The sequence below is a fragment of the Babylonia areolata genome, chromosome 2 (assembly GCF_041734735.1).
Source record: "Babylonia areolata isolate BAREFJ2019XMU chromosome 2, ASM4173473v1, whole genome shotgun sequence".
In the NCBI taxonomy this organism is placed as follows: Eukaryota; Metazoa; Mollusca; class Gastropoda; order Neogastropoda; family Buccinidae; genus Babylonia; species Babylonia areolata.
The window spans coordinates 65,234,452-65,260,581 of record NC_134877.1 but is presented as its reverse complement, the minus strand read 5'-3'; the positions used below and the strand labels follow the sequence as shown (position 1 = coordinate 65,260,581).

The 26,130-nt window shown below is 40.6% G+C and overlaps 1 protein-coding gene and 1 long non-coding RNA gene across 8 annotated transcripts in view; both read left to right on the top strand.

The window, feature by feature from the left end:
- Nucleotides 1–11,228, top strand: part of LOC143276358 (nucleolysin TIAR-like) — a 242,667-nt gene extending 231,439 nt beyond the window's left edge. For 5 of the 7 annotated variants that reach the window (XM_076580858.1, XM_076580843.1, XM_076580867.1 and 2 more), the window contains 3 exons: nt 1,137–1,330; nt 2,513–2,605; nt 11,049–11,228. In XM_076580858.1, the coding sequence (XP_076436973.1) occupies nt 1,137–1,330; nt 2,513–2,605; nt 11,049–11,079 (318 nt within the window). In that variant the 3' untranslated portion in view covers nt 11,080–11,228. Of the gene's footprint in view, nt 1–1,136; nt 1,331–2,512; nt 2,611–6,431; nt 6,516–11,048 lie in introns of all 7 variants that reach the window. The other 2 variants (XR_013053572.1, XM_076580846.1) reach the window with 2 other exon arrangements.
- Nucleotides 11,229–24,589: 13,361 nt separating this feature from the next.
- The window catches only part of LOC143276342 (uncharacterized), a 102,729-nt gene continuing 101,188 nt past the window's right edge, over nt 24,590–26,130 (top strand). Inside the window, exon 1 of the long non-coding RNA XR_013053570.1 lies at nt 24,590–24,833. This is a non-coding gene — a long non-coding RNA (uncharacterized LOC143276342). The remainder of the gene's footprint in view (nt 24,834–26,130) is intronic.

Sequence of the window (26,130 nt, the reverse complement as noted above, 5' to 3'; positions counted from 1 at the left end):
CGTCAGCCTTGGCTGTAATTCTTTTAGTAAGATCAGTTCGCTAGGCTTGGTATTTGGATGACATATATCGGTTAAGAATCTGTTTCTGTAAATTTTGTATTTTGCACAATTGTCTAAAAGATGGATCACATCTTCTAAACTCTTAAAGGTAGCACACAAGTCAATGCTCTTTCGGTGTTTTGGGGTGGGGTTTTTTTTGGTTTTTTTTTTACATTCCCTGTCCAATCTGTGAGTCATGGGTGCTGATTTGTAACATAGTCAGTGCTTTTATGTGTGGTTGGTGTGTTTGATAGAAAATCTACTGAATCAGTTTATTTTATCAGGTAAACCATCCAAATGCTTCAGGCTTTAAAATGTTGGGTGATCAGAATCCTCATGGAATTGTAGGAAAGAATGTGGGTGTGAATATTTGGTTATTTGGTGGTTTCTTTTTTCTTTACTTTTTTTTTTTTCCATATTTCCCACCTTTTTCTTCAGTGTTTAGACACACAGTTTAAGTGGTCCTGGAACTGTGGCTCCAAACTTTTCACTAATTTTCTGTAAAACAAAATTGGTCACATCCACCTATTTGTAAGGTGAACTAATCTGAGTGTAATTTTGTTGACTGTAGTGAAGACGGTTCGTTCATAGAACCCAATTCTTTAATTCGGTTGCTGATGGCGATGGGTTTGTTTTTTTCTAACTGGTGTGGCACCAACTTATACCTGATTAATACATTTGCTCTGTGCAATTTTCTCTCTTTTTTTTTTTTGTTTGTTTTGTTTTGTTTTGTTTTTTTTTGTTTGTTTGTTGTGTTTTTTTTTGTTGTGGGGGTGGGGGTATTTTTATAATATATATATATATATATATATATATATTTTATTTATTATTTACTCAACAAGTATTCCCCAATTTAGTAAGTTTCACGTTGTTGCTGCTGGTGCTGCTTTTGTTTTGCTTTCAGTCTGTGCGTGTTAATAATCTTTTTTGCTGCTGGGATAGGTCATTTTCAGGCTGATCCATCAACAACAAAATCTATATTGTACCCCGCACAAATAGTGCAGACACCCCAACCCCCACCCCCACCAACACAAACTCAAGTGCAGCCCCTCCAAGTGCAGACGGGCACTTACGTACTTGATCCCAATTCATTGCAGCCCGCGGGGCCTCTGCAACAGCCGCAGCCCTATGGGCAGTACTACAACATGCAGGGGGCCTACTGGAATGGCGCCGGCTACCCCAATGCCTACGCTCCGGCCGTGGGGGCGGCCACGGCCCAGCAGCAGTTTATCCAGCCCAGCGGGATGAGCCAGTGGCAGCCCACCTACCCGGCCAACTACCAACCCTATGGGTAAGTAAATGCTGCCTGCATTGGTTTCTTCAGCCATGTGACAGTTTTTTTAGCATATCATTTTTGGACCAGTAGAGAGTTGGATAAAGTCTTTTGCATGAAAGTATGTTGTCAAATGTCACCTGGAACATCAGTTGTTTTTTTGTTTGTTTTTTTGTTGTTTTTTTGTTACATTCATTGTCAGTTGTTTTTCTCTTTTTGAATGAACAACTTCTCTTTCGAAAGAGTCCATGAAGTAATTTTGGGGGAGTTTTAAATTGTGCTTGTCATTATTCAAAATATTTATCTTTTGATTCCACCGTTCATCTACCCTGTTTCCCCCAACTTACCATTACCCCCGAACTTCCTCTCCTACCTTTAAAACAATTGCATCCGGTTGTGAAAATTGATATTTTAACAAAATGTCTACAGTCATCGGTGTTTGATGGAGCATTAGATAAAACAAATTCCTGTATTTGTCACTGGTCCTGTTTGTTTTGTTAGCTCTTGCTCCAAAATGATTGTGAACAGTAATCATAATTTTACTCATGTTTGATTTCACATAATTATGTTGTTGTTGTTTTTCAAACTTCATGTACTGATGTTTTGTTTTGTTGAAAACCGTACAGGTTTGTTTTCTTCTCATGAGTTCATCATGTTTTTTGGACTCGATAGAAACAAGTGGCTGTTGAGGTTCGGTGTGGACATAGAATTAGCACAAGTGACAGATTCTGATACCTTTTAATTTTATTTTTTTTCTTAAAAGTAAAAAGATGTTTTAAAAATAACGGAACAAAAAATCAGTTAATCCTAGTGAAAAAATCACTACTGAAGATGATTGATAATTGTAAAAACAATTACAGCAATAATTATCACACACACACACACCACACACCACACCACACCACAACACACACACAAATAAAGTAAGACCGGCAAATCATGGCCTCTGTCATCGTATTACATGGAATAATGGGTATGTAGTTTTCACATTATGAGCAAAGAAGGGCATACAGTGAGAAAAGCACTGTATAGTAGATGTCCTTTTTTTTTCTTTGTTTTCTTTTTTTAATTTTTCTTGCATAATAATTGATTATAATGCAATGGCTTGAAAAGTTGAAGGTAGCCAGCAAGATAATAATAGTAATAACAAGTTAAGAGTGTCGGATTCTGATACCTGACCCCTAGCTTTGTGTTGGTCAGGTCGATGGCCAATGTCCAGTGGGGCCAGCAGGTGCCGCAGATCGGCCAGCAGCAGTACACCCAGACCCAGGGCATCGTGGGATACCCTATGCAGCAGGGTGAGATTGACAGTTTGCCCTGTACCTTTCTAGATCAGTGAGTGCTGCCACCCCCCCCCACACCCCCTCCGTCCACCCTTTCTACCAGCCTCAAACCCAACCCCTGCCTCTCTTCTAACTCCTTCCCCCCCTCCCCTCCCCTTCTATTGTCCCCTGCCCCCTCCACCACCCTTTTTCTCTGTAGTAGATTGCAACTTGGGCGGTCTTTTTGGCACTGTCGCGAGTAGTGTGGGACAATGAAAGTATTGGAAGAGGTCCTGATCTGAAGCGGTGGGGGGTGGGGGGAGGGGAGGTTCTCTTCCCCCAGTGTTTAGTCCTTAGGGGTGAATCCTACTGCTTTTCTTCAAGTTTCTTTCTGTGTGAGGAGCTTCTGTTGTTGGGGTGTTTGGTGAAAGGTGGTCTGTGTCGTTGTTTTTCTTTTTGTGTATTTCTCTTTTGACAAAGTTGAGGGCTCAGCCTTTTTCAAGTTCCTTGGGTGTCGTTGGCGAGAAAGTTCTGGGACGTTGAGTTAGAGGTGCTTAGATGTGTTGCAAGGAAGGCGGTGTAGGTTCCACAGAAATCAGCTGATGCCATTCAGATGGATCTTTATCATGTATTAGTTTGACCGCACAGAAATTTATCTTGACCACACAGAAAATGATAATTTGTCTCTGTGTGTGTGTGTGTGTGTGTTTCTTGGGTTGTTTTGTGAAGGAAATGCATTGGGGTTAGGTGGGAGGAGTGGGTGAAGAGGAAGAGAAGGGGAATTTTCTAATCATGCTGTGTGCATGCAGGCCCACCATGCTGAAAGCATTCACTCTGTGGGGTTTTCTTTCAGTTTTTAGCTGGCCTAAATGCTGGCTTTTTTTTTTTTTTTTTCTTTTTTTTTTTTTTCCCCCAACTTTTTCTCTTGTGTGTGGAATTTTTCTCTTGTTTATGTGTATCTTTGTATTTATCTGATTATTTTAATTCTTTACTCCTTTTTTTTTTCTTCGATGTTTTATTTTGACTGTATGGACTATTTTAGTGGTTGTTTTTCTTGTGTTTTTAATTTTGCCCTTATTTTTGTTCACTGGCAATGTAATTAAAGTTTTTAGTTGCAGGTGGTTGTGATTTTGGCACTTTTTTGTTTTTTTTCTTTCACTGTTAATGGGTTTTTATAATTGTGGTTCTTTTTGTGTTCTGAGCTACTTGGATAAATGTCTTCTTTGTGATTCTCTTTGATTTGATTATTTGTAAGTGTGTATTAAAGCCATAGTATGTATAATTTGAATACCTATAGTTTCTTCTGACATCACCAGTCAGAGTTGATTCTCTTTGAATTGATTATTTTGAAGTGTGAATTTAAGACATCACTAGTGTGTATAATCTGAATACTTAATAGTTTCTTCTGACATGACCAGTCTGAAAAGAAAAAGGGTAAGCATTTTGTCTCTCATCATGGGTTGAATACATGTCAAAGTTCTTCAACTTCTTGGTGGTTACATTGATAAAATGTGTTATAATCATTGCTATTTTACTTGTTTTCTTTTCAAATCTTCTTTGTACATCAGTGTCCAAAGTACTTGGACTTGAAATTCATGTCACTACATACTGAATACTCGCATACTGAGTGCGACTTAAATGGGCAACTAACAGAAAGAAAATGAGGGCCTGACTTTTGGGAACTTGAAAGCATGAAAGTAAACTTTGAAAATTGGGCAGAATTTTAAACATCTCTGACTGTGAAGTTGCACCCGATTCCTTGCGTGGTCAGCTAGCCCATGACTGACCTTGACAAAACACAAGGTGTCCATGGCTCAGTACTGTGTATATACTGCATCAGCCTGTTCCATTTGTTCTGTCTTGTCTTTGCTGTGGGGGCCAGACATCCACCCATTTTGGTTGATACACCACACATTACATGTGATTCACTTTTAGGATAAACTTTCTCTCAGATTCTGGGGTGCTTTGGTATGACATAAGTGAGAATTCTGCACACACAGATCCAGATGGGTAAGAATATGCTTTAAAACAATTATATAAGTTATAAAAAAAAAAGTTTTATAAATGTGATATGCAGTGCACTGGTTTTCCATGCCTAATTATTTCAGAAATGCAGTTTAGGGGATAGGTTAAGTACAGTCCCTCACATCTGAAAATTTGCCACCAGAGATGCTCCAGGTTGCAAGGCTATTTGGCCATGTGTGCTTGATGTGATTATGATCCTTTATCACCCTGGCCAAAAATGATCGATCACCCATCATAAATATATGCACATAATGTTTTTTAGATATCATTAAATCTGGTTTGGGATGAGGTGTATACAGTCTGCATGCACGAAAATAAGATTTAGAAGTTGATAAATGCCACTTTGAGAATGAAAAAAACAAAACAAGAAGAATAACGTGTTTAAATTTTGTAACAGGTAGGTTGTCCTGGGCTCCAAACCATGTTGTGGATGTTTGTGTGTGGGTGTGAGAGAGAGAGGAAGTAACATAGCTGGCACATCTGTGTGGTTTCTGTTGGTTGTCGACCCTATTTCCACCACAACTGTGTGATTGTGTTTACCTGAAAATACACAGATGATATGTACAAGTTCTATTTCCTGGGTGTTTCTGTGGAGAGAGACCATTTTGTGTTTCAAGAAATAAAGCTACATCAGTGTCCAAAGTACTTGGACTTGAAATTCATGTCACTACATACTGAATACTCGCATACTGAGTGCGACTTAAATGGGCAACTAACAGAAAGAAAATGAGGGCCTGACTTTTGGGAACTTGAAAGCATGAAAGTAAACTTTGAAAATTGGGCAGAATTTTAAACATCTCTGACTGTGAAGTTGCACCCGATTCCTTGCGTGGTCAGCTAGCCCATGACTGACCTTGACAAAACACAAGGTGTCCATGGCTCAGTACTGTGTATATACTGCATCAGCCTGTTCCATTTGTTCTGTCTTGTCTTTGCTGTGGGGGCCAGACATCCACCCATTTTGGTTGATACACCACACATTACATGTGATTCACTTTTAGGATAAACTTTCTCTCAGATTCTGGGGTGCTTTGGTATGACATAAGTGAGAATTCTGCACACACAGATCCAGATGGGTAAGAATATGCTTTAAAACAATTATATAAGTTATAAAAAAAAAAGTTTTATAAATGTGATATGCAGTGCACTGGTTTTCCATGCCTAATTATTTCAGAAATGCAGTTTAGGGGATAGGTTAAGTACAGTCCCTCACATCTGAAAATTTGCCACCAGAGATGCTCCAGGTTGCAAGGCTATTTGGCCATGTGTGCTTGATGTGATTATGATCCTTTATCACCCTGGCCAAAAATGATCGATCACCCATCATAAATATATGCACATAATGTTTTTTAGATATCATTAAATCTGGTTTGGGATGAGGTGTATACAGTCTGCATGCACGAAAATAAGATTTAGAAGTTGATAAATGCCACTTTGAGAATGAAAAAAACAAAACAAGAAGAATAACGTGTTTAAATTTTGTAACAGGTAGGTTGTCCTGGGCTCCAAACCATGTTGTGGATGTTTGTGTGTGGGTGTGAGAGAGAGAGGAAGTAACATAGCTGGCACATCTGTGTGGTTTCTGTTGGTTGTCGACCCTATTTCCACCACAACTGTGTGATTGTGTTTACCTGAAAATACACAGATGATATGTACAAGTTCTATTTCCTGGGTGTTTCTGTGGAGAGAGACCATTTTGTGTTTCAAGAAATAAAGCTTTTTACTTCTTCTTTTTTCTTTTTTTTTTTTTAAGATGTTATGCTTTTAGACCAAGTTTTTTTGGGGTTTGTTACGTTTTTTATTATTTTGTGTTTTTTATTTTCTTGTTTTAGATGGCTCTGTTGATTATTAGCATGTTGAAAGGACACACGTCCCCCACTTGCAAGGGTCCCTGGCAAAGTGGTACAGAAACCAGTGTATGTATGACAAAACTGCACCGTGCGTTTCATACTCATAGCGCGTGCATTGCGTACCTGTACCCTTTTATATACTCTTTCTTGTACTGAGCCAGTGTTCTAGCACTAGTGGTTGTCCTTTTTGGTGTGGCCTGGGGTGAAATAAACTTGCCTGACCGTCGTTATTGTCTAATCATTATTCTGCGTGTGTCTGTGTGTATCAATGTGTGTGTTTTCCGTGGTTGTGATGTGCTGTGTGCATGTTCCTGGTGAGTGTGTGAGTGCTGTGACACCAGTTGCGTGCTTTCCTTCTTGAGAAATATTCTCCTGTTTTGCTTAAATGACCACCATTAACCCTTCTGTCTCTGTCTCTCTCTCTTTCTCTTGTCTCGTATCAAAATGTCCAAGAAGTTAATGACAACTCAGTCGACTTCAGACATTCATATTCAGTTGTATAGGTGAAGGGAATTGGATAATTTATTTTAACTGGCTGATATTTAAAATTTGTACATTGGGGTAATCAGTACCTTGATTAACATGTTGCCTTTGAGCATATGTGGAATAAGATTTGTTTCATTTCATGCATGAGATTTAGACAGGGTAAAAAAACAACAACCTGTATTCAAATTTGGACGGGGAAAAATCCCCAGTAAGTCTAGATAGAGAAGAGAAATTTGCAAAAAAGAAGAAGAAGAAGAAAAAGAATTACTTTAACATTTAACTTTTTGCCTCAGTTAACATGAGAATGGTCAGGACAGTTAACTTTGTGTGACTGCCCAGTGGTGGTGACAGTATAGAAAAGTGAACAAAGAAAAGACTGATGATTTAGGATTACATGTAGAATAAGATTGGAGAGCTGTTTTAGATAAGTCCGTGTGGGCAAGTCCCTGCTTGTGAGTACTAACTATTGATGGTGCTGTCCCAGCAACAGTGCAGTGTTACTGAGAAAAGGACAGGAAAGCGAGTCATGACTACATCACAAAGACCCTGATTCTGTTGTTGAATTTAACATAGGTGCCGTATTGGGCCATATCAGTTTTAGCCATGGAAACTGAATTACTTCTGTCAGATGTGTAAGGCACAGACACACGAAGAGCGTATTATTGTTTTGCAGTGAAATACCATTGTCTGTGTTTCTTTTCATTCATTTTTGCCATGGTATAATCTTGTCTGTGGGTCGTTGAACACTGGTGTCTCCTGTGAATGTTTTGCCACATGTGTATCCAAAGTGTTGTGTTGTCAGTGTGTACGGAGCATCTGTGTCAGTGGCTAGCTGTGTGGTGAGGCAGAGAGTATGCAGTGTGTATCATGTCATGCCGGGTTGTGGAGGTAGGTGCAAAGTGTTGCCGCCATTGTATTCACTGACAGAGAGACCATCTTTGATGCAGGCTGGGCTGTGTGGCTTGTGTTTCCCTGTGCTGGTCTGATGGAGTGTATCTCATTCTGTATAACTTCTTATCTTGTGGTCTGCCCAGACGGGCCTGTAATTCTACTATACTAGTACTCCTGTATGTGACTGATCCTCTCTATTCTTTCTGCTGTCCTGTAATGATAATACTCCGTCCTCCTCTTCCTTTTCTAAGGTTTGTGTATGGGCCTTCCTTCTCATGCAAGATATTCCAGTCCTCTTTTGTGACAGCTGCCATACGCTCCCCCAATAGCCCTGCAGCACTTGATTGTGACTATGACATAGCACATCACTGATTTAGATTGGTATAGGGCGCCATATGTAGTTAGCATTTTGTATGGTTTCTTCCTTTTCTTTCTTTCTTTTTTTTCTCTTCTTTTTTTCCCTTAATACCCTTTATTGTCTGTCTTTGTACTGCATTAATGGTCCAGTGAAAATCTCAACAAGCTTGTCTTGTCAGCATACTAGTGCATGTCTGCAGCCTTTACTGTTGTGCAAACATGGTAACATCAGTTTTCACAAATATTAATTCTTTTAAACCAAAAATTAATGATAGTAAAAGTAAGAAAACTGAATCTTGTGGTTTTAATGCTTTTGTAAAGTAACGTTCAGTATGAGTGTTTTGTGGTGCACTTTTCACTCCAGTGAACTGTAACCTGGTCTGTTCTTTCGTGAGAAGATGTTGACCCTTTGGGTTGTTGGCATGTTAGAAAATGGAAGAGCCCAACTGAGGCCACGGGGTAAGCGCTGTTGAGGTAAGATGGTAAGGTTTCCATTTTTTACCCTCAATTTGGACATTGCTTGAAGTTTTCATTTTTCAGCTTTTTTTTTTTTTTTTTTTTTTTTTTCATTTCTTTTACTTCATTTTACTTCTTTTTTTTTCTTTTCTATTTTTTACACATTCCTTATGTTTCATAGTTTATTGTTTGTAATACTTCCCCCAATATTTCTTTGTTGTTCCTTATTTGATGATAATGTTATGGAGAACATGTTCACTTTTTGACTAAGTTTATAGCGATGTTACATGTTGCTTTTTTTCTTTTCATTTTTTCCTCTTTTTTTAATTTATTTTTATTTCCCCTCTTTTCATGTTCAGTCATTGATATTTCATCATTCTTGAAGTCACTGTTTTGTTGTTGACATTGTTACTTTGGTCATTATGCTGAAGTTGGAACATTCCCATGTCTGTCTGCCCTCTGTCACTCTCTGTCCCCCCCACTCTGTGCCTCTGCCTCTCTCTTTACCTCTTTCTGCCCCTCTTGTCTGTCTCTTTCTCACCCCCACCCCCTTCTGATTGCGTGTGTGCCTCCTAATATCTTCCTCACTTCAGACAAATTGACATTTTGCATGGGTGATTAATCTTGATTCCTGTTTTCCTCTCACTAAAAGTGGCCTTTGTGGTTTACGCAGTACATCATTTGATCGGGTTTGAAGGATGGGATGGGAGAGGGTTGGGTACTGTTAAAAGGTCCTACCTCAGACTCCTTTGTTGCTGCAAACAGCTCTAATGGGAGTGCCAGTGCATCAGCAAAATGGTGGTTGATAACAGGGCATGAATGCCTTAGATGTATCCGTCAGTATTGTGCCGTTGCTGTTCCCAACTCATTGCAACAAGTGGGTTAATGATGCCAAAGAAGACATGTGCATCAATTACTCTTTCACTGAGTTTCAGCCAAGGGCGGTCTTTTCCTGAAGTGACGGTTATTTACCATTAAGCACAGCTTAATGTGTTTTCCTAATTCATTTGTGATAAACGCTGCAGAACTGAGTGAATGTGCCAGCTTTTGGTGTGTCGTTTTGCTTCACGGATACTGCCAATGCATTCATGTGTTAATTTGGTGGTTTGATGTCTGGTGTCTGGGAAGGGGAAGGAGTGGGTTGGGAGGATGTTATATGAACTGCTTTATGAAAAAGAAATTGTGGCCTAGTATTTCACAATTATATCATTTAATGCCAGATACCACAGCTTGGAAGGCCTTTGGCATTTTGATCTTGTTGATATTGCCAGTAGTTGATAGAAATGGACACCAGGGGGAATGTAGGGGATTATGAACAAGTTCTCTGAACAGTTGATTGTGAAGGCTTGACAAAAATGTCTTGTTTCATGCAGAAATACTGGCAGTCTGCTTCCTAATGATTGTCAGTGAGCAAGGTGCACATTTGGTAATCCTAGTCTTCACTTGGTGATGACAGTACTGAATCAAAGGACAAATTGACGCCAGAGAGAAAAGGAGTGGACTGCTCTGCTGGCAATTTGGTGTCTTCGCTTTCATGGACATGCTTTCATTATAAGCTTTTTTCTTTTGTGTGTGTGATCATTGTCTGTTGGACAGTGCAGTTTTACTGAGAATGTGTATGAGTACTATTATGTTCTGTTTTCCACCAGTCTTAATGGAGCTCATTTGGCAGCAAAAGGTGATAAGCAAAGAATGAGAGATGCATTGATTTTGCAGAGGCCTGGAGACATTTAAACAAACTGTCCTGTCAGTAGTTGTGCACAAGTTGATATACTTGCAGGATTTTCTTTCTTTCTTTCTTTCTTTTTATGTAAAGCCAAGATTTGCAAGGAAGTTTGAAGTACCTTGCCCAGTGAGATGCAAGGTTTACTTTGTTGTGAAATTAAAATCCTAGTAATCAGTACAGTTGTGACTGGAACAATCAGGACACTTAAGTACTGTCAGCTCTTGATTTTTTTGTCTTGATTTGCATTGACAGGTGTATGTTTTGTAAACTGGCTGTCAGTAAATGTTGAAATGATGATGACCTTAGGTGATTGGCAGAGCACCAGGGAGGGGGGGGGACCCTAATGCATTCTGTACAGTCCCCACCTTTTGTGTCCATGGTCCACAGAAGGAATGACTGGGGCTCTTTTTCTTTTCTTAAAAAAAAAAAAAAAAAAAAACTTTTTATTTATTAGTAATGCTTTTTATGTAAAGTACCCAGACCATTATATCTGTACACAGTGCTATATATCCAATTATTATTTGTAAGGGGTTGAGGTGGAGAGGGGATGAAAGGGCTGTGTGTATATGAAAGGTAATGACTATACTTGGTGTTGAAGATGTGATGTAAATGTACAGCAAGAGAAATAGAAAAGCAGAGATGTGAGCAAGCAGCTGACCTGGTATTTTTGTGGCTTGTTTCAGGGTACCACCTGCCTCAGTGACTTACATCTAGATGCTAGTGGCCTGTGTCTCCCCCCTTACCCCCACCCCCCAAAATCCCACCCCCACCCTCTGCTCAGAGCTGCCTGGGTGTCCCAGCGAAAAACCCCAGGCCAGCTTTCAACAGGAGTCAACTGCTGCCTGCCTGAAGACTGGGCTCTTGTGCTGTTGATGTTTGACAGAGCCGCCATCGTCTGGGTGTCAGTGACTGTGTAAATAGTGTGTGGGGGAAATGGGCAAGGGGAAAAAAAAAAACAGGAAAAAAAAGTGGGGGTGGGATGGGAGGGACATTGTGGGGTGGGTGGGGAACATCTTGTTTTTAAGTGTTTATGAGATGAAAAGAGGTGGGGTGCTACAAGCTTAAGGCAAATGACTAGGGGGGTGAGGGGTAGTGCTTGGGCTGGCCAGGGTGGGGATGGGTGGGGGTGGGTTACCGAGGGGAGTGATGTTCTCCCCCCTGTTTATGCAATGGCAAGTTGGTAGTGACTGAACAATTTGGGTATTTCATGGAGGCATTGCTGTTTGCAGAAAACTGTCTAGAGAATGAATGCCTGTGGTGGAGGGAGTTAACTGTCCAAACTTTAGAGTGGCAATGATGGTTGTTATGTTTTGTACATAGTGTTTGTGATCATCTGGTAGTGTAGCACCTCTGTCTCTGTGCTAGTGGATTGTTTTGTCGTCAGCATGGGCTGGGTAGAAGGGAATGCTAATGGGGGGGTAATGTGATTTGTGGTGTGTGGGGGGGGAGAAATCCTTGTTCTTGTCCTGTTTTGACTTGTGTAGATTGTAGTAGATTTGCAATGGTTGAATTTCAAGACATGTTTTGCTATGTTTGTATGTTATGTACAGAGCTCCGGTTTTAGTGTGTGCGGAGCTGAGCCAGTTGCAGAAAAAAAAGAAGAAAAAAAAAAAGAAATTTGAAATCAAGAGAGGGGAGAGAGCAAGTTGATTTAATCTGTTATGGGAAAATATTGGAACATTGTGATGGTTCTAACAGTTAGTGGAGAGAGAGGGGGAGGGTATGATTCTGCTTTTTTTTTTCCTTTTTTTTGTGGCTGACCAGTCAGCTGTGAGAGAGAGGTTGTTTTTTTTCTTTTTGGGCCCCCACCCTCCCCCACCTCTACCAAGTACCCCCACACCCCTGCCCTCCCAGCTTTCTTTCAGGCAGAAATGGTTACATTCGGTATCGGGGATGTGTTGGACGCAGGAGTGTGTGTTGGGAGGGGGATGTTGTGTGTCAAAATGATATATTTGATAATGATTTGGCAGTGTCAATGGTCATTGTGCCTGTACATAACGGTGATTGTGTCAGACACCTGTGTAATCCATGCAGATGTGCACATTTTGTGTTGTCAGGCGGTGTCTGGACGTAGGGAGTGTGTTGCCATGCCCATTTTTTTGTAATTTTGACACGAACCATTACTCGTGTTGCGTTGCGATGGCAGCGGAGTGCTTCATGTGATGGTGTTGCTGCAGCTGTGACATGACTGATGAAGCATGTGTATGTGCAAGTACATGTCCAGTTGCGTTTTGCCAGTTGAACTTTTGTTGCATGTCGTGGAGGATTTCACAGCTAGAAAGGGGCACCTGGTTACCATTTAGGATTCATTTTCATTGTGAGTGTTCGTTTGTTCATCAATATGCATTGAGTACCTGTGTTGATGTTCATGGAATGACGGATATGTTCATATATGTGTACATGTGTGTATTTGTTGAATGTGAGTGGGCTTGTATTGCGCCATGTTTTGTGGGTTGGTTTTTTTGGGTTTTTTCTTTTTCTTTTTCTTTTTTTTTCTTTTTTTTTTCTTTTTTTTTTTTGTTAGTGTGTTTTCCCTTGGGCCTATTTTGATGGTGGGGTATAATTGAGCTTCTATCTGCAGCTCTGTGTGTATATCTGAACTCATTCATCATCTTGTCACCACCCAATGTAGTATGGACAGTTCCTGTTGCTGTATACAGTGGCTTTCGTAGATGTGTCATCAGCACCTTTGTATTGGTAGCCTTTACCTTTAGTGTTGTGTGTATATCTGTGTGTGTGTGTGTGTGTGTGTGTGCTATGTTGTATCATTGGCTTCAAGCTCATCCAGCCATTGGACATCCTGTAAGCTGCTGGAAAAAGGTCATCTCTCCTCCCCCCCCCTCCGTCTGTGGCGGCATCGCACCAGTCTGTGATGTTGGTGGGGCAGCCTGCATGGCCGTGTGCACGACTTGTCCTGACGAAGCAGTTTGTTTTGCTTCTGGCAGCAGCAGCCATGGATGTGCCTGCCTCTGTACATAGTGTACCCTGGACTGTGAACTTGAGAAATCGTGCCCTTGTCGTTTACTGTCTCCGTGGCGTTGTGTGTTTTTTTGCTGTTGTTAAATTAACCATATGTCACGTTTGGAAGACAACCTTCAAAAGGGAACTGGTCGGTGAAGAACCTTGTATGAATGCATCCATCCCAAAGACATGATTGGGGCGTTGTTACTCTGGACTTCTTGTCGTTGTGTCCAATTTTAACTTCGAAGGGGGTTATGTGTTAACACTGCTGAACTCTTGAGGGCACGATTCCATTTACTTCATCAAACCTGCCCTCATTTGTTTTTCTTTAGTTGTGCACAGTTTATTTTGTAACGATGAGAGTAGTTTTTGTGGTCTTTTTTTTCTTTTCTTTTCGTCCTTTTTTTCTTTTTTTTCCCCCCCCCTCCTTTTCTTTTTTTTTTTTTTGTGTTCAGAATCATCAAGGTCATGATAAGGTCAGGGAATGTGAGTATTTAAGCTCGACAGGTTTTGCAGTGGGGGGAGAGTTCACATTTTATTTAACACAAGTTATAGCAGTCATAACTTTTATGAGCATGATGATGATAATGTTTGGGTTCCAGAGTTTTCAGCCTTGTGTAAAGCTCATAGGGGTTGGGGAATACACAGCTTGGTTTTGCAATGTACCAACATCAGTATTTACAGTGAAGTCTAAGTCACAGACCAATATTATTAAGAGTCAGTTTTGGGGATGAGATCAGTGTATGTTGGAAAGAAGTTTAAAAAATAACTAGTTGTCTCTGCAAAAAGGAAAGGTATCCCCCTCACTCTGATTGAATTAACCAGTCAATTTTCATGTTTGTCTCCAGACTAACCAGGGTTTTGTAGGTGGTTTTTTTTTGTTTTGTTTTTTTTTTGTTTGTTTTTTAAGACTAACACTCTAACAGAAAATAATGTGAGGCAGTTTTTAATTTATTTCACCTTTTTTTTTAAACACACTTTTTTAATCTATATTCCTGTATCAACTCAGAAATCTGTCACATAGTTGGTCCAGAATAGTTGATCAAATTGGGAAAGATGAATTTTAGAATGCTTAGAATTCTTACTCTTAGGCATATCTTCTCCAGTGTAAGCAAGCATTAAGAGCATTTGCTTTCAGCGTTGGGTGCAGACAGGTTCAGTGTAATTTCAATTATATATTTTTTTGTTTTGTTTTGCAAAGAAATCTTTAGAGAGGGAGGGCCATGGTAACTTGACGTCTGTTAAGTCAGGCTGACCGTGGACAGGGTTGTTTCTTCTGACCGGTCCATGTTGAAGTAAGAACAGCAGATTCCTGTATCCCCACCCTGTGCTGACCCCAATCATGTGATGTTCTTGGAATGTTGTGCGATTGTGTTGATTTCATTCCATTCAACTGGCAAATGGAGCACATCATTTTTGCCTTGCACTGGTTCTCTGTTACTGTGTAACATTGTTTTGTGGATTTTGTTTTGTTCCAGTTTTTTGTTGTTGTTTTTTGTCACCATGATCTAAGTCTTTGTCATTGCATCTGTCATCAGCCTGTATACCTGTTTTGTTGTTGTTTTGGGTTTGTTTTTTTATGCAGGTGTAGAAGAAAAATATTTTTTTTGTGGTTTGCAGGTGTGTCAAAACAAATCTCTTGTACTGACAGCTCTTGCTTCCGGTTTTCTTTGATATATGCTCTTCTTTTGGTGGGGGGAGGAGGGGGGGGGGGGGGGGGACTAATTTGCTGTTTGAGACATTTACTCTTTGAATAATTTCCTCTTGGAATTCTGAGTTGTACTCTTCTTCCCTCCAGGGATGACCATGAAATGCTATGTGTTTGCATGGATTCTCAGCTGATGGAGCATCATTGGAGCACACACACACACTGCTAATCAAGGAGCACGGATTTTCTGCATTACATATCAGAATTGGTGTGCATAGTTCTCATGCAGTGATGAACAAGCACGAGCTTGTTTCCAGTTCCCGTGCAGTGATGAACAAGCACTAGCTTGTTTCTGCTTTTCACACTAGAAGTGGTGTGTGCTGTTCCCATAAAGCGCTATCAGCAAAACTACTTTTTCGGTCTGTCTGCAGGCATCAGAATTGTCCAGATTTTTTTCTGTTTAGTGAAGCATTTACTTCGTCTTCAGATAGTGACTGTAGAAAGTTTGCAAGCCACAGGAGGACATTGGGGTCTTTCCACTTAAGTGTATGGCACTGAAATGGAGCATTTTTTAAGTGGTGACAAAGTTGTATCAAAAAAAGAAAGGTAATGTGGGGGGAAAAAAAATCATAATTAAGAATTGTGACATATTTGCGATTAATTGTTGTAAACCTTAAATTTGCAACATCACAGTTAATTTTTATGTTTTGTTGCTGAACACTTCTTCTTCAGAGTTCCCAGGCCATGTTCAGACCGGGTAGATTACGTAGTCCGCAGTCCACTGGAGCTCTGTCGCCGTTCCCCACAACTTGTCCTGAAGCTCTTCGGGACTGGGCCAGATCTTGCACCTCAGCTCTTTGTGTAGAGGGCAACAAAGTGGTTGCTGAATAGACAATCCATCTTCAATCAAATGTAGCATCTCTTAGCAGATAGTCTGTTTGGAGAATTTCAAAATTGTGGCTTACTTAAATCCTTTCCTGGTCATAAGTGCTGGAATATTTATCTGTGGACATTTCTGATGCCTGATATAAAATTTAAAAAAATGTATGATAGGCTGCTGAAGCAAATCTACAATCTTATTGCTGTAAACTCTCTGACACACATGCTTATTTTCTAAAGAGTCACACACCAGTTCTATCAGGGACACGTAAATTGGACAAAGAAATTTGATTGCACTGTGCAATGTGATGTAAAAGAGAGAAGAAAAAGAAAAAGATGGATGTCTTTTTCGTGTGTTAATTTTTGGTGCACAGTTATTCGCTTTCTTTTCAACTTGCCATCAGGATTGGAGTTGGATGGGTCTTTAAGCTGGTTGGTATTGAGTGTATTTAGCTCAAGCCACAAAACTGCAGGAAAAATTAGTCCTGAAGAGGTCATCTGAGTTTAATGGTTTGTTTATAAATTTTCATGTTGAAGAGAAGAAACCAGTGACATGGACTTTTTTTTTTTCTTTCTTTCTTTTTTAATCCCTTTGTTCACGTTTATTTTGATAGTTCATATCAAAAGGTTTTGAAGAATAAGGTTTTATGTCGTTTTACAATTTGAAAACATTTTTAGTACAAACATCTTCTAGTTAATGTTGACAGTTAAAGACTGAGTGATGCATGTCTTCTGTTCTAACCATGTTGCCCCCTGAATAACAAGTTTTGAAATACCAGCATCTGTTTGAGATGGCATTAAAAACATATCTTTGTGGCTAGTGCATAAATATATCACTGGTCATAAAGTGTGATGAGCGACGGGGATGAGTTGATGACTGTTGTTGAAACTGTTGAGGATTTAAACTACATCTATCATAGGTAGTCAAGTCTTTGGATATGTTTTAAGGATATTTCTTTTCTTACACCTCCAAAACATAGTTGTTAATATTTATTTCTACTTTTGGCTAGACTTACTGAAAAACACAAGTACAGTGCTACTTGGATAGCAGTTTGGTTTGGATTCAAGTCAATGTTTCTGGTTTCTTCTCTTTGTACATTGATGGTTTCAAGTTCAGATTTTTGATTATCAAGACAGTGCATGCTGTTCTGTCAGGTGTTAGAGAAAAGTGAAAACTGATTGATCATAGACAAGGATTGATATAGATGTTTTAATTTGCTTTTGGGTGTTATACTGTGGTTTGTAACCCCCCCGCCCTTTTTTTTTTAATGTATCATCCACTTCTAAAATTGAAAAAAGTGTGAAATCAAGTCTTGTTAACTGTCAGAAATGGAATTTGTCAAGTCCATTGTTATGGTTTTGTTAAATGGAAACGGGTTTGTAGACATTTCACCCACTCATCTCAGTCCTTTTGATATGGTTATTTTTCTGTCCAGTTTAATCATCTGTTCCCAAGTTTGTACTGTCTGATTATGTGTTTGTGCCAACATGTGAACTTTGTGTGTATATACTAGGTGACTCAACAGTGAACATGGAAATTGAGAGAGAATAAACGAAATGCCTATCATCCAATGTAAATGTCTTGGGTTGTAATTCAAGATTGTGGATGTGAGTTGGGAGCATGTGTGTGAACTTTCTCTTCAGTATCTTTTATGGATGTGAATTGGGAGCTAGTGTGTGAAGGTCTTTTGTGGATGCGTATTGGGAGCTAGTGTGTGAACTTGTGTTTCATTGTCTTTTGTTTCCTTTCCCATCATTCCCACACCTTCCTGCTTATCTCCTCATTTTGAAGAATCAATTAAATAATGGAAAATAAGACTGACACAGAAAGTGCTTCGTATTCATGTAGCTGGCTTGAAGATTAATGTGATGACCGCCCTGAAACTAGGCAAGAGAATTCATTATTGTTCATATCTTTCTGGGTTTCAGTTTTTGTCTGCCTACTACAAAGGTGGTGAGGTTTTATCCAGAGTTGTGTTTTGTTTTTGTTTTGTTTTTTAAACTGTAAGTACTTTTCCAGTGAAGAGGGTTTACATAGAAAACTCCCAGCTGTCAGTTGCTTTTTACGGCCACCAGGGCAGTAAACTCACATTCACTTTGTTTTGAGCTCAACAAAGAAAGGCGGGATCCATGTCTTTCCTTCTACACACGCACTTCACAGAAACTGGAAAAAGCACTTCAGTCAGTTCAAACATGGAGAACTGTTAACTTTGTGATGAGCTAGCGCCCTTTGAGAACACTGAACAGTTAATCCAGATTTGAAATGTCATCACAAAATGCGATGACTTATCCTTTGCGCTGTTCCAAGAATGAAAATTCAAGAGAATTAAAAGTGCAGAAAGACAACCATCCGCTGTGTTGAGTGGTAGAATTACAGACTGACGACGTAGAAGACAGAATTGAACCCCATACCCAATCGGTGTGATTTGCCACATATCTTTTTCCTTTTTTTTTTCTTTCTTTTTTTTTTCTTTCTTTTTTTTCTTTCTTTCTTTTTTTTTTTTTTTTTAGATGGTCAACTCCAAGGCTGGCCCCACATGGAGCACAGTGTGCCATGGGTTCAGGGTGTGGGTTGCATGAGCCGACTCAGCTGCGCAAAGTTTGCTTATTAAGACTGTTCCCCCCAACTCCACGGGAAATTCCATATTCTTGAGAACATCTTAACTCCAAACTCGGCGCTGCAAAGATCACCTCGTGCAACCCGGCCCAGGTTCGCAGACGAACACGACTGAGTACCGTCAGTCCACCTTACACTGTGCGCCGTCGAGGAAGTTGCTGAAACCCCCTGGGTCCAGGTGGAAACAGCAAGATGTATTGTCTCGTTCGTCATTTATCAGATGGATTCCCCCGTCTCCTCAACGAAGGCGGCAGTACGTCGCATGTCCTCCAGTCCTCCGTAGAGCTTCCGGGCCGCTGGGAGTGGCTCGGGCCAGGTTTTCTCTCGGAACGCTTGGTGGAGCGGGAAGGACTGCAGCAGATGTTCTGTTGTCTGGCTGCCTGTTCTGCAGGGGCACTGCTCTGTGTCGCCGATACGGAGTTTCGTGAATAGGTGGTGTTTCAGGCGGTTGTGGCCTGTCCTGAACCTGAACATGGCTACCTGTTCTCGACGAGTCAGCAGGTAATACGGGTCTGCTCTGTTGTGGCATGGATGCTGCTGCTTCCACTTGTTCTGCAGCTTGGCCTTAATAATGGTCCTGGATTCAGATTAGCAAGATGTATTGTAAAAGGTGGTGTGTACGGAGCACACCCTTGCATTGTCTGAAACCAAAGTGGGCAACAGCAGCAGCATCTTCATCATCCATCATTAAAATGCCCCGCTGTCAAAGTGACCACAGATTCCATTTCCACTGGAAACCCCACTATTTCCCCCTTACTGATTTCCACAATGTACATATTTTTTTAATCAAAAAAAGAAAGAAAAAACAGATTTTGGAGACTGTCATTGCAAGAGGCGGTCTTCGCTTGGTTTAAACATTTTTTTTTATTCATTCAAGGAAAATACACAGCGGCAGTAAACACACACACGCACACACACAAACAAATTTAGCACAAGCAAAAAGCTTACAAAACGTACTCTCACAATAAATAGTATGTGCACAAAATCGGCTGCAAAAACAGACATGAGCAATTAAGGTGACTGGGCTGACACCGTTGTCAACAGTGGTCTTCGTCCAACATTGATGTGGGCCCAGCCAACATCGATAGTACAAGGTCTGTGGCAGGGTGGTCTCTCAGGTTCTGGACATTGGACTGTTCCCTGTTATGTGTGCGTCCGGGGCTTTGGCTGCAGCTGTCTGAACCTACCAACTCGCAGAGTTCATTGTCGATCAGCGACCTGGGGTTGATGCTACTCAGATAGCAAGGAAGATAAGACAACCCTGTCCACCCCCATCTAACCCCCATCCCCAACCCTCTACTCTTCCCATGCACACAAAAAAGAACTAAAAGAGAACACTGCTTGTTCCATCTGTTGAATGTTGTTTTTTAAAATGATTTATCGGTTTATTTATTATTTTTATTTCATTTATTGTTGATTTCTGGTTTATTCTATCTACAATAGGTGGTTTTTTTTGGTTGGTTTGTTTTTTACTTGCCTCCCGGTAATTGGTTTTACAGCCAACTCGGGTTGTTCAGTTTTGTTGTGAGATATTGATGGAAATCCGTGTTTTTACTCAATGCACAAACATCCAGGACGATTCCATTGTGGGTAACGAATTAGCTGGCGCCTGCTCCGACATGGCTTTCCGAAAGAGTGAAAAACAAAACCAAAAAAGTCATTATTTTTGGTGGTGTCCCGTAGAAATCTGTCTGCCTGGTGATGATCGCAGCGCTTTTTGTTTGGTTGGTGCTTCTTTTCTTCTTCTTCTAAAAAATAAAACGAATCTTTTCCTCTTCGGTTTGGGTCTAGAGGCCTGACCTGCGATTTCAGTTTATAGAAAGGTCAAGTATCTGCTCCTGTTCGTTTTCATGAATCAATCCACACGCTTTGACAACTCCACGAAACAAACTGAAATTGTCTAGGATTGTTCTGTGTTTACGCTGTGTTTACTTGGCACGAACTTTAGTTTGAAAAACTCACTTTGTGAGAAACTACGACGAAATTCCCGAGTCTGTTTTCCATTCTGATAAGTATCGATGAATTCCATTTTCTGGGGCAGATGTTTCCTCAACAAATAGTATTGATGTGATTTCCATATGAACCAGAAGCATCAAAAAGGGAAGTCGTTCTAGTCCATGTTTATGTATCCTCTGTTTTAAATCATGCATGCATCAGTTCATTCTCAAACGGTGCTCGGGAAAATCTCCTCCATCAGGACTTGTTACTGCTGATATTCGAACTGAAATGCATGGGTTTTATGACTGTCTGAATATGCAGGACAGAGATAAACGAATTTAATGTTCAGCGTTTCGTTGCGTGCAAGACACAAACTCTGCTGTTTACATTATGCAATGTTCGATCAGTGAATTATTAATCTCTCGCAAACTTGCTTAACCCCACACGGAAAAAAAGAATGTATTCATATATTGTCACAAGACATATAAATACGATTACTGCCTTCCCTGCTATGGCAAAGTTGCCCCTAGAGAATAGCGGCCCATCGCTTTGTGTATTTTATTATCTCGTAAATCTAAAAGAATCCCCCCCCCCCTCTCTCTCTCTCTCTCTCTCTGTTCAATCCATAAAATGTTAATGCAGCTCTCACAGTGTCTTTCTGTGCGTATTTGTGTACTGTGAGACGGATAAAATATTTCCATATGTTGAAGTTTATAAGATGTGCTATACACAGACAACTGCATGGACTTTTGTTGATGCATGTATTCCGTAAAATGCTGAAAAGAGCCCAAGACTGGTATGTGAAGAGGCAGTGAGTGAGCACACAAGGTAAAGACAGCCCACTCTTTTCAGGCGAACGTTATGTCGTGACCGTCGGATCAAAAGTGAAAGAGCGGGTTTTCTGGCGAAAGATGCGCGTCGTTGGAGAAAACATTAATTCATGTGCACGCACCATCTACGCCTGCATCTGACTGTCCGCACGCTCTCTCCATTCAGACCGTGCTGTCCAGTTAACATGTCGAGTTGGCGAAACAAGGAACAGGAAGACATGATTCCACCGCATCATCCGTTTAGGTTTCAATATAATATGTGGAAATACCCATGAAGGGTTGCAGGCAAAGGTTTCGCCACAAGAACGTTGAACCCTCTTTCTCCGACAGCTAAGTAACCCCTTTCTAAATACAGTAATATTACTTTTATGCATGTTCACTTTTAAAACAGCTTCTGGCCAGACTACGTTCACAACATCCCACCTAGCACGACGGATCTTTGCGTAGGTCAGGCATCTGCTCTCACCCCCCCCCCCCCCCCCACTCCCCAACCCGCCCCCCCCTCCCCCCCTCCCGGTCCCCCCCCCCCTTTTTATTTTTTTTTTTTTTAAACAGATGTAGTGATATAGCGTGTATGGATCAGTCCGCACGCTTTGACGGATCCCTGAAACTGATAGCCCGATACTGAAAACTGTCCCAATGGCGTGTGATTTCCTCTGTTCAAAGACCTAGTCTGTCGCTGATGGGCATTTCACTTTGTTGCTTACTGTCCAGCCGACAGCACAGGGCCATGTCAGAACTGCACAGCTAAGTGAAAAATTCGACCGCACTAAACACAAAACTGCCACTTCCCTTCAGGGAAACAGAGAGAGAGAGAGAGAGAGAGGGGGGGGGGGGTGCTGCAGAACAACGCAGTTCATGACGTATTAACCATTAAGCTCCTGAGGCAAATAAGACTTGGTTGTGCCGAGGATATCAGCCTTTCCATTTGATTTATCGTCCCCAGATTATATGTAAAAAAGATATATATATATATATATATATATATATATATATATATATATATATATATATATAAACGTAAAAAAGGATCAAAAACACTTCAAAGACACACACACACACAATCATAGGGAGTTCATACAGACAAATAACACTACGTAATGGACAGCTAGTGCCCATCCCAGTGTTTACAATGTCATTACCTAATCGCCTCAGCAAAACAACACACACAGAATACATCATAGCGTGTTCAGTGGAGAGCAACAAAATACCCGAAGGAATGCAGATTATCACTGTTACGCCGAACGTTGGAGATACTTGATTCAAAGTTTAACACTCGTTGATAGATAAACTGAATGGAAGACCAACGAAGTGTGATTGAATGGAAATCATGAATATTTGGCAAGGTCTAATGAACATGACCGAACTGAAACCTTTTCCATGACAAATAAATCACGAATATTCTTCCCGTATATCTTCACAGATATAACAGGGAACTCACAATACAAGGATCCATTTTCGTCACTGAAACGGCCTTATAACACCACGACATAAAATTAGACTAAATCACTAGCAGTAAACAGACAAACCAATAATAAGAAGAACACGTAAAATTACTAAGATGTTTTTGACAACTGACCATTGGGGCTTTCAAAATCTGCATGGAAGTATATAAGAATTGTGTTTATATAACAGTTTTATTTCTAATATTGTTATTGGCGATTGAATTCCACCATTTTGAAGGAGCATGAAATCGAGCCCTTTAACGACAGTCATAACATTTGGTGGAACGGGGGAAAATCAACATAGTTTTGTGACAATTTCAGTGACAGTTTGAGTGGCTTTGCACCCTCACCGTACGGCGAAGATTGAGAAACTCTTTTCGTGAAATTATTGCAGTAATTTCTTTCTGTAGTTCTGAAAATGAAATAATTTTCTGCCATGCATCGCAGCACCTGCAAAGAAAAGATTGAACCATATGAAAGGACGTTTGGAAAGGCTAATAAATCCCTTCCTCAGCTACAAACACTACTACTGCTACAACGAAAAGAGTGGTGCTATGTTCTGATGGCGCTTCCGACATTACTTACTTTCACCCCAAGTGTGAAATATAGTAGAAATGCACAAAGAAAAAACAAGCCAACACACATACACGCGCGCGCGCGCGCGCGCGGATACGCGAACCCTTCATTTTTATTAACTTAATTGTACCAATTTCAAATATTAGGCCTACAGTGTATATTATAACCGAAACGTGTGGAGTGATGGCCAAGATGTAACGAGTCCGCCTAGGAAGCAAGAGAATCTGATTGCGTTGGTTCGAATCACGGCTCAGCCGCCGATGTTTTCTCCCTCTCCACTACACCTTGAGTGGTGGTCTGGACGCTAGTCATTCGGATGAGACGATAAACCGAGGTCCCGTGTGCAGCATGCACTTTCCACACGTAAAAGAACCCACGGCAACAAAAGGGTTGTTAATCCTGGCAAAGTTCTGTAGAAAAATCCACTTCGATATGAAAAACAAAACTGCACGCAGGAAAAAATACAAAGAAAAATGGGTGGCGCTGTAGTGTAGCGACGCGCTCTCCCTGGGGAGAGCAGCCCGAATTTCACACAGAGAAATCTGTTGAGATAAAAAAAAAAAAAGAAAAAAAGAAATTCAAATACAAAACGAATATACTGCTTGTCGAACCCACCCCATGTAACATTTTCTCTTCTCTCTTTTTTTTTTATTCTTCCCCCAAAAGACCTGTGGTCCAACCGCCCCCTCTCCCCTTCCTAGAAAAACATCAAGAAAACAACAACAACTGGTTGAAAATGAGTTAACAACCAATCACGTTTCACTACGTGGGTACCACCTGATAAAAAAATGCGAGAAAGTCTTTGGGCAATTGGATAACTGATACTGACAATAGATAATCAAACAAAGTTGTTTTTTGTTTTGTTTTTAACACATTCTCGCCCAGTAAACTTAAGGGTGGTAAAATCGCTCGAAGGGTTGATAAAAGAAAAAAAAAAAGGCTGCCGACATTTCTCGTCATAATGCAACATGGGATATCAAGACTTTTTTTTTTTCCACACCACATATTCACTGAACAGGAACGAAGAAGAAAGAAGAAAAACAAAGACGACTCTCTACCCCACCGCACCCCCGACACGCCCATCACTCCCCCACCCCTTCCCTCCTCTCTCCATCTCAACATGCCGAACTGAAGCAGTCCTACACTGACAAATCCAAAACGTGACACAGACAAACCAGACAGACGTCTCTAGAAAAACTCGTGAAATCCGCACAGTTCGTGAATCACGTGCAGCTTTTGGACAGTGAACTCACAACTACAGTTTGCAGAGTTTTGAAGGCTGTCACACTTGAAACGCGAATTGCTGGTCTCGTCTGCTCATCTTTCTGCTGTTGCCGATTTGCAGAGAGGGAATAAATTCCATCCTTATCAACTTCGTTCAGTTTATTCTCGAGGAAGTTAGTGAATGGTCGCAAACAGAAAGCGCATTACAAAACTTACAACTGCGCCTGAGTGTAAGCAAGCTGTCACTGGAGCAGCAATACAGAACTCTGAGAAGAGAATGGGGTCAGTGAATCAAAAGGCCGACGCTGGATACTTGCAACGTCGAAAACGTGTCCTCGAAACCATAGAAGGTGAGTGAATATAGTGTCGAAAATGATTACCTGGAGAAAAAAAGTAACACGAACGGCCACAAGCTTAATTAAAGCAGTTTTATTCTCAAAACATTTCATTAACACATTGTAAAATAAACTTGAAGCCAGATGTTTGGAGAAAAAAGTAACACGAACGGTCACAAGCTTAATTAAAGCAGTTTTATTCTCAAAACATTTCATTAACACATTGTAAAATAAACTTGAAGCCAGATGTTGACAAAGGTATATAAATTAGTATTGTTTTGTTTTTTTGTTACAGTAGCCATTAATGTGTGTGTGTGTGTGTGTGTGTGTTGGGGGTGGGGGGCGGGGAAGGGGGCGGATGCCTGACCCACATTAAGGCCCAATGGGCTTGTCAGGCCTTGAGAGCAAACCAAATGCTGCAACAACAACAGAAGAAAGATGATATATAACTTAAAAAAGAAAGGAAATAAACGTACAAATAAGAAAATCAATGAAACTAAAACAAGATTAAAAGATAAACAAAAGTCGAATAATAACTTAGTGGTGAGGGCGATGGGACATGAGCATTTCGGTGAACAGGTGTTCAGGTGGCAGACGGTGATGGTTTCACAAACAGTTGTTACCAGTCGGCAGTGTGGGTGCATCACTGTGCTTCTGGTGTGTACGGAGTTTCTTCAGCTGATGCACAGCTGTGTCAGCCACCTCTCCTCGCGCCGTGGTTTTACCAGTGATTATCACACAACTGTTAGCGATATAATGACGATAACAAAGACAATAACAGCCACAGTGATTACGATAGGTCATGCTACTACTACTACTACTACTAATTATTATTATTATTATTTGAATACTTTTGCCATTATTATCATTATCGTGGTAGCAGTGGTAATAACCACCATTGTAATCCTCATTACCATTGTCATCATATGTATTGGTATTTGACAAGATTACTCGTCAAACTCTTTTAACCCCAGTCCACTTTTGCAACCCGTGTTACATGTCTGGTCGCTGAGGACTGTGTGAGGTGGTCTTCCACGCACACTGAAACAGCTGACCCCCAAATGCCAGTCTGAGTCTTCCTCCCCGATGTCCATGTTGCTAGATAAAGTCTTTCAGATAAGAACCATGTTGCCAGTCCAGGTCTTCTTTTTTTCCACGTTGCTGGTCCAAGTCTTTTTCTCTTTTTTTTCCACGTTGCCTATGTAAATTGTTGCCAGTCAAGCCCCCCCTCCCTCCCCTCCCGCCCCCCAAAGTCCACGTTGCCACTCAAAGTCCTTTTCCTTAGTAGTTGCAAGTTCATGTCTTTCCGTTA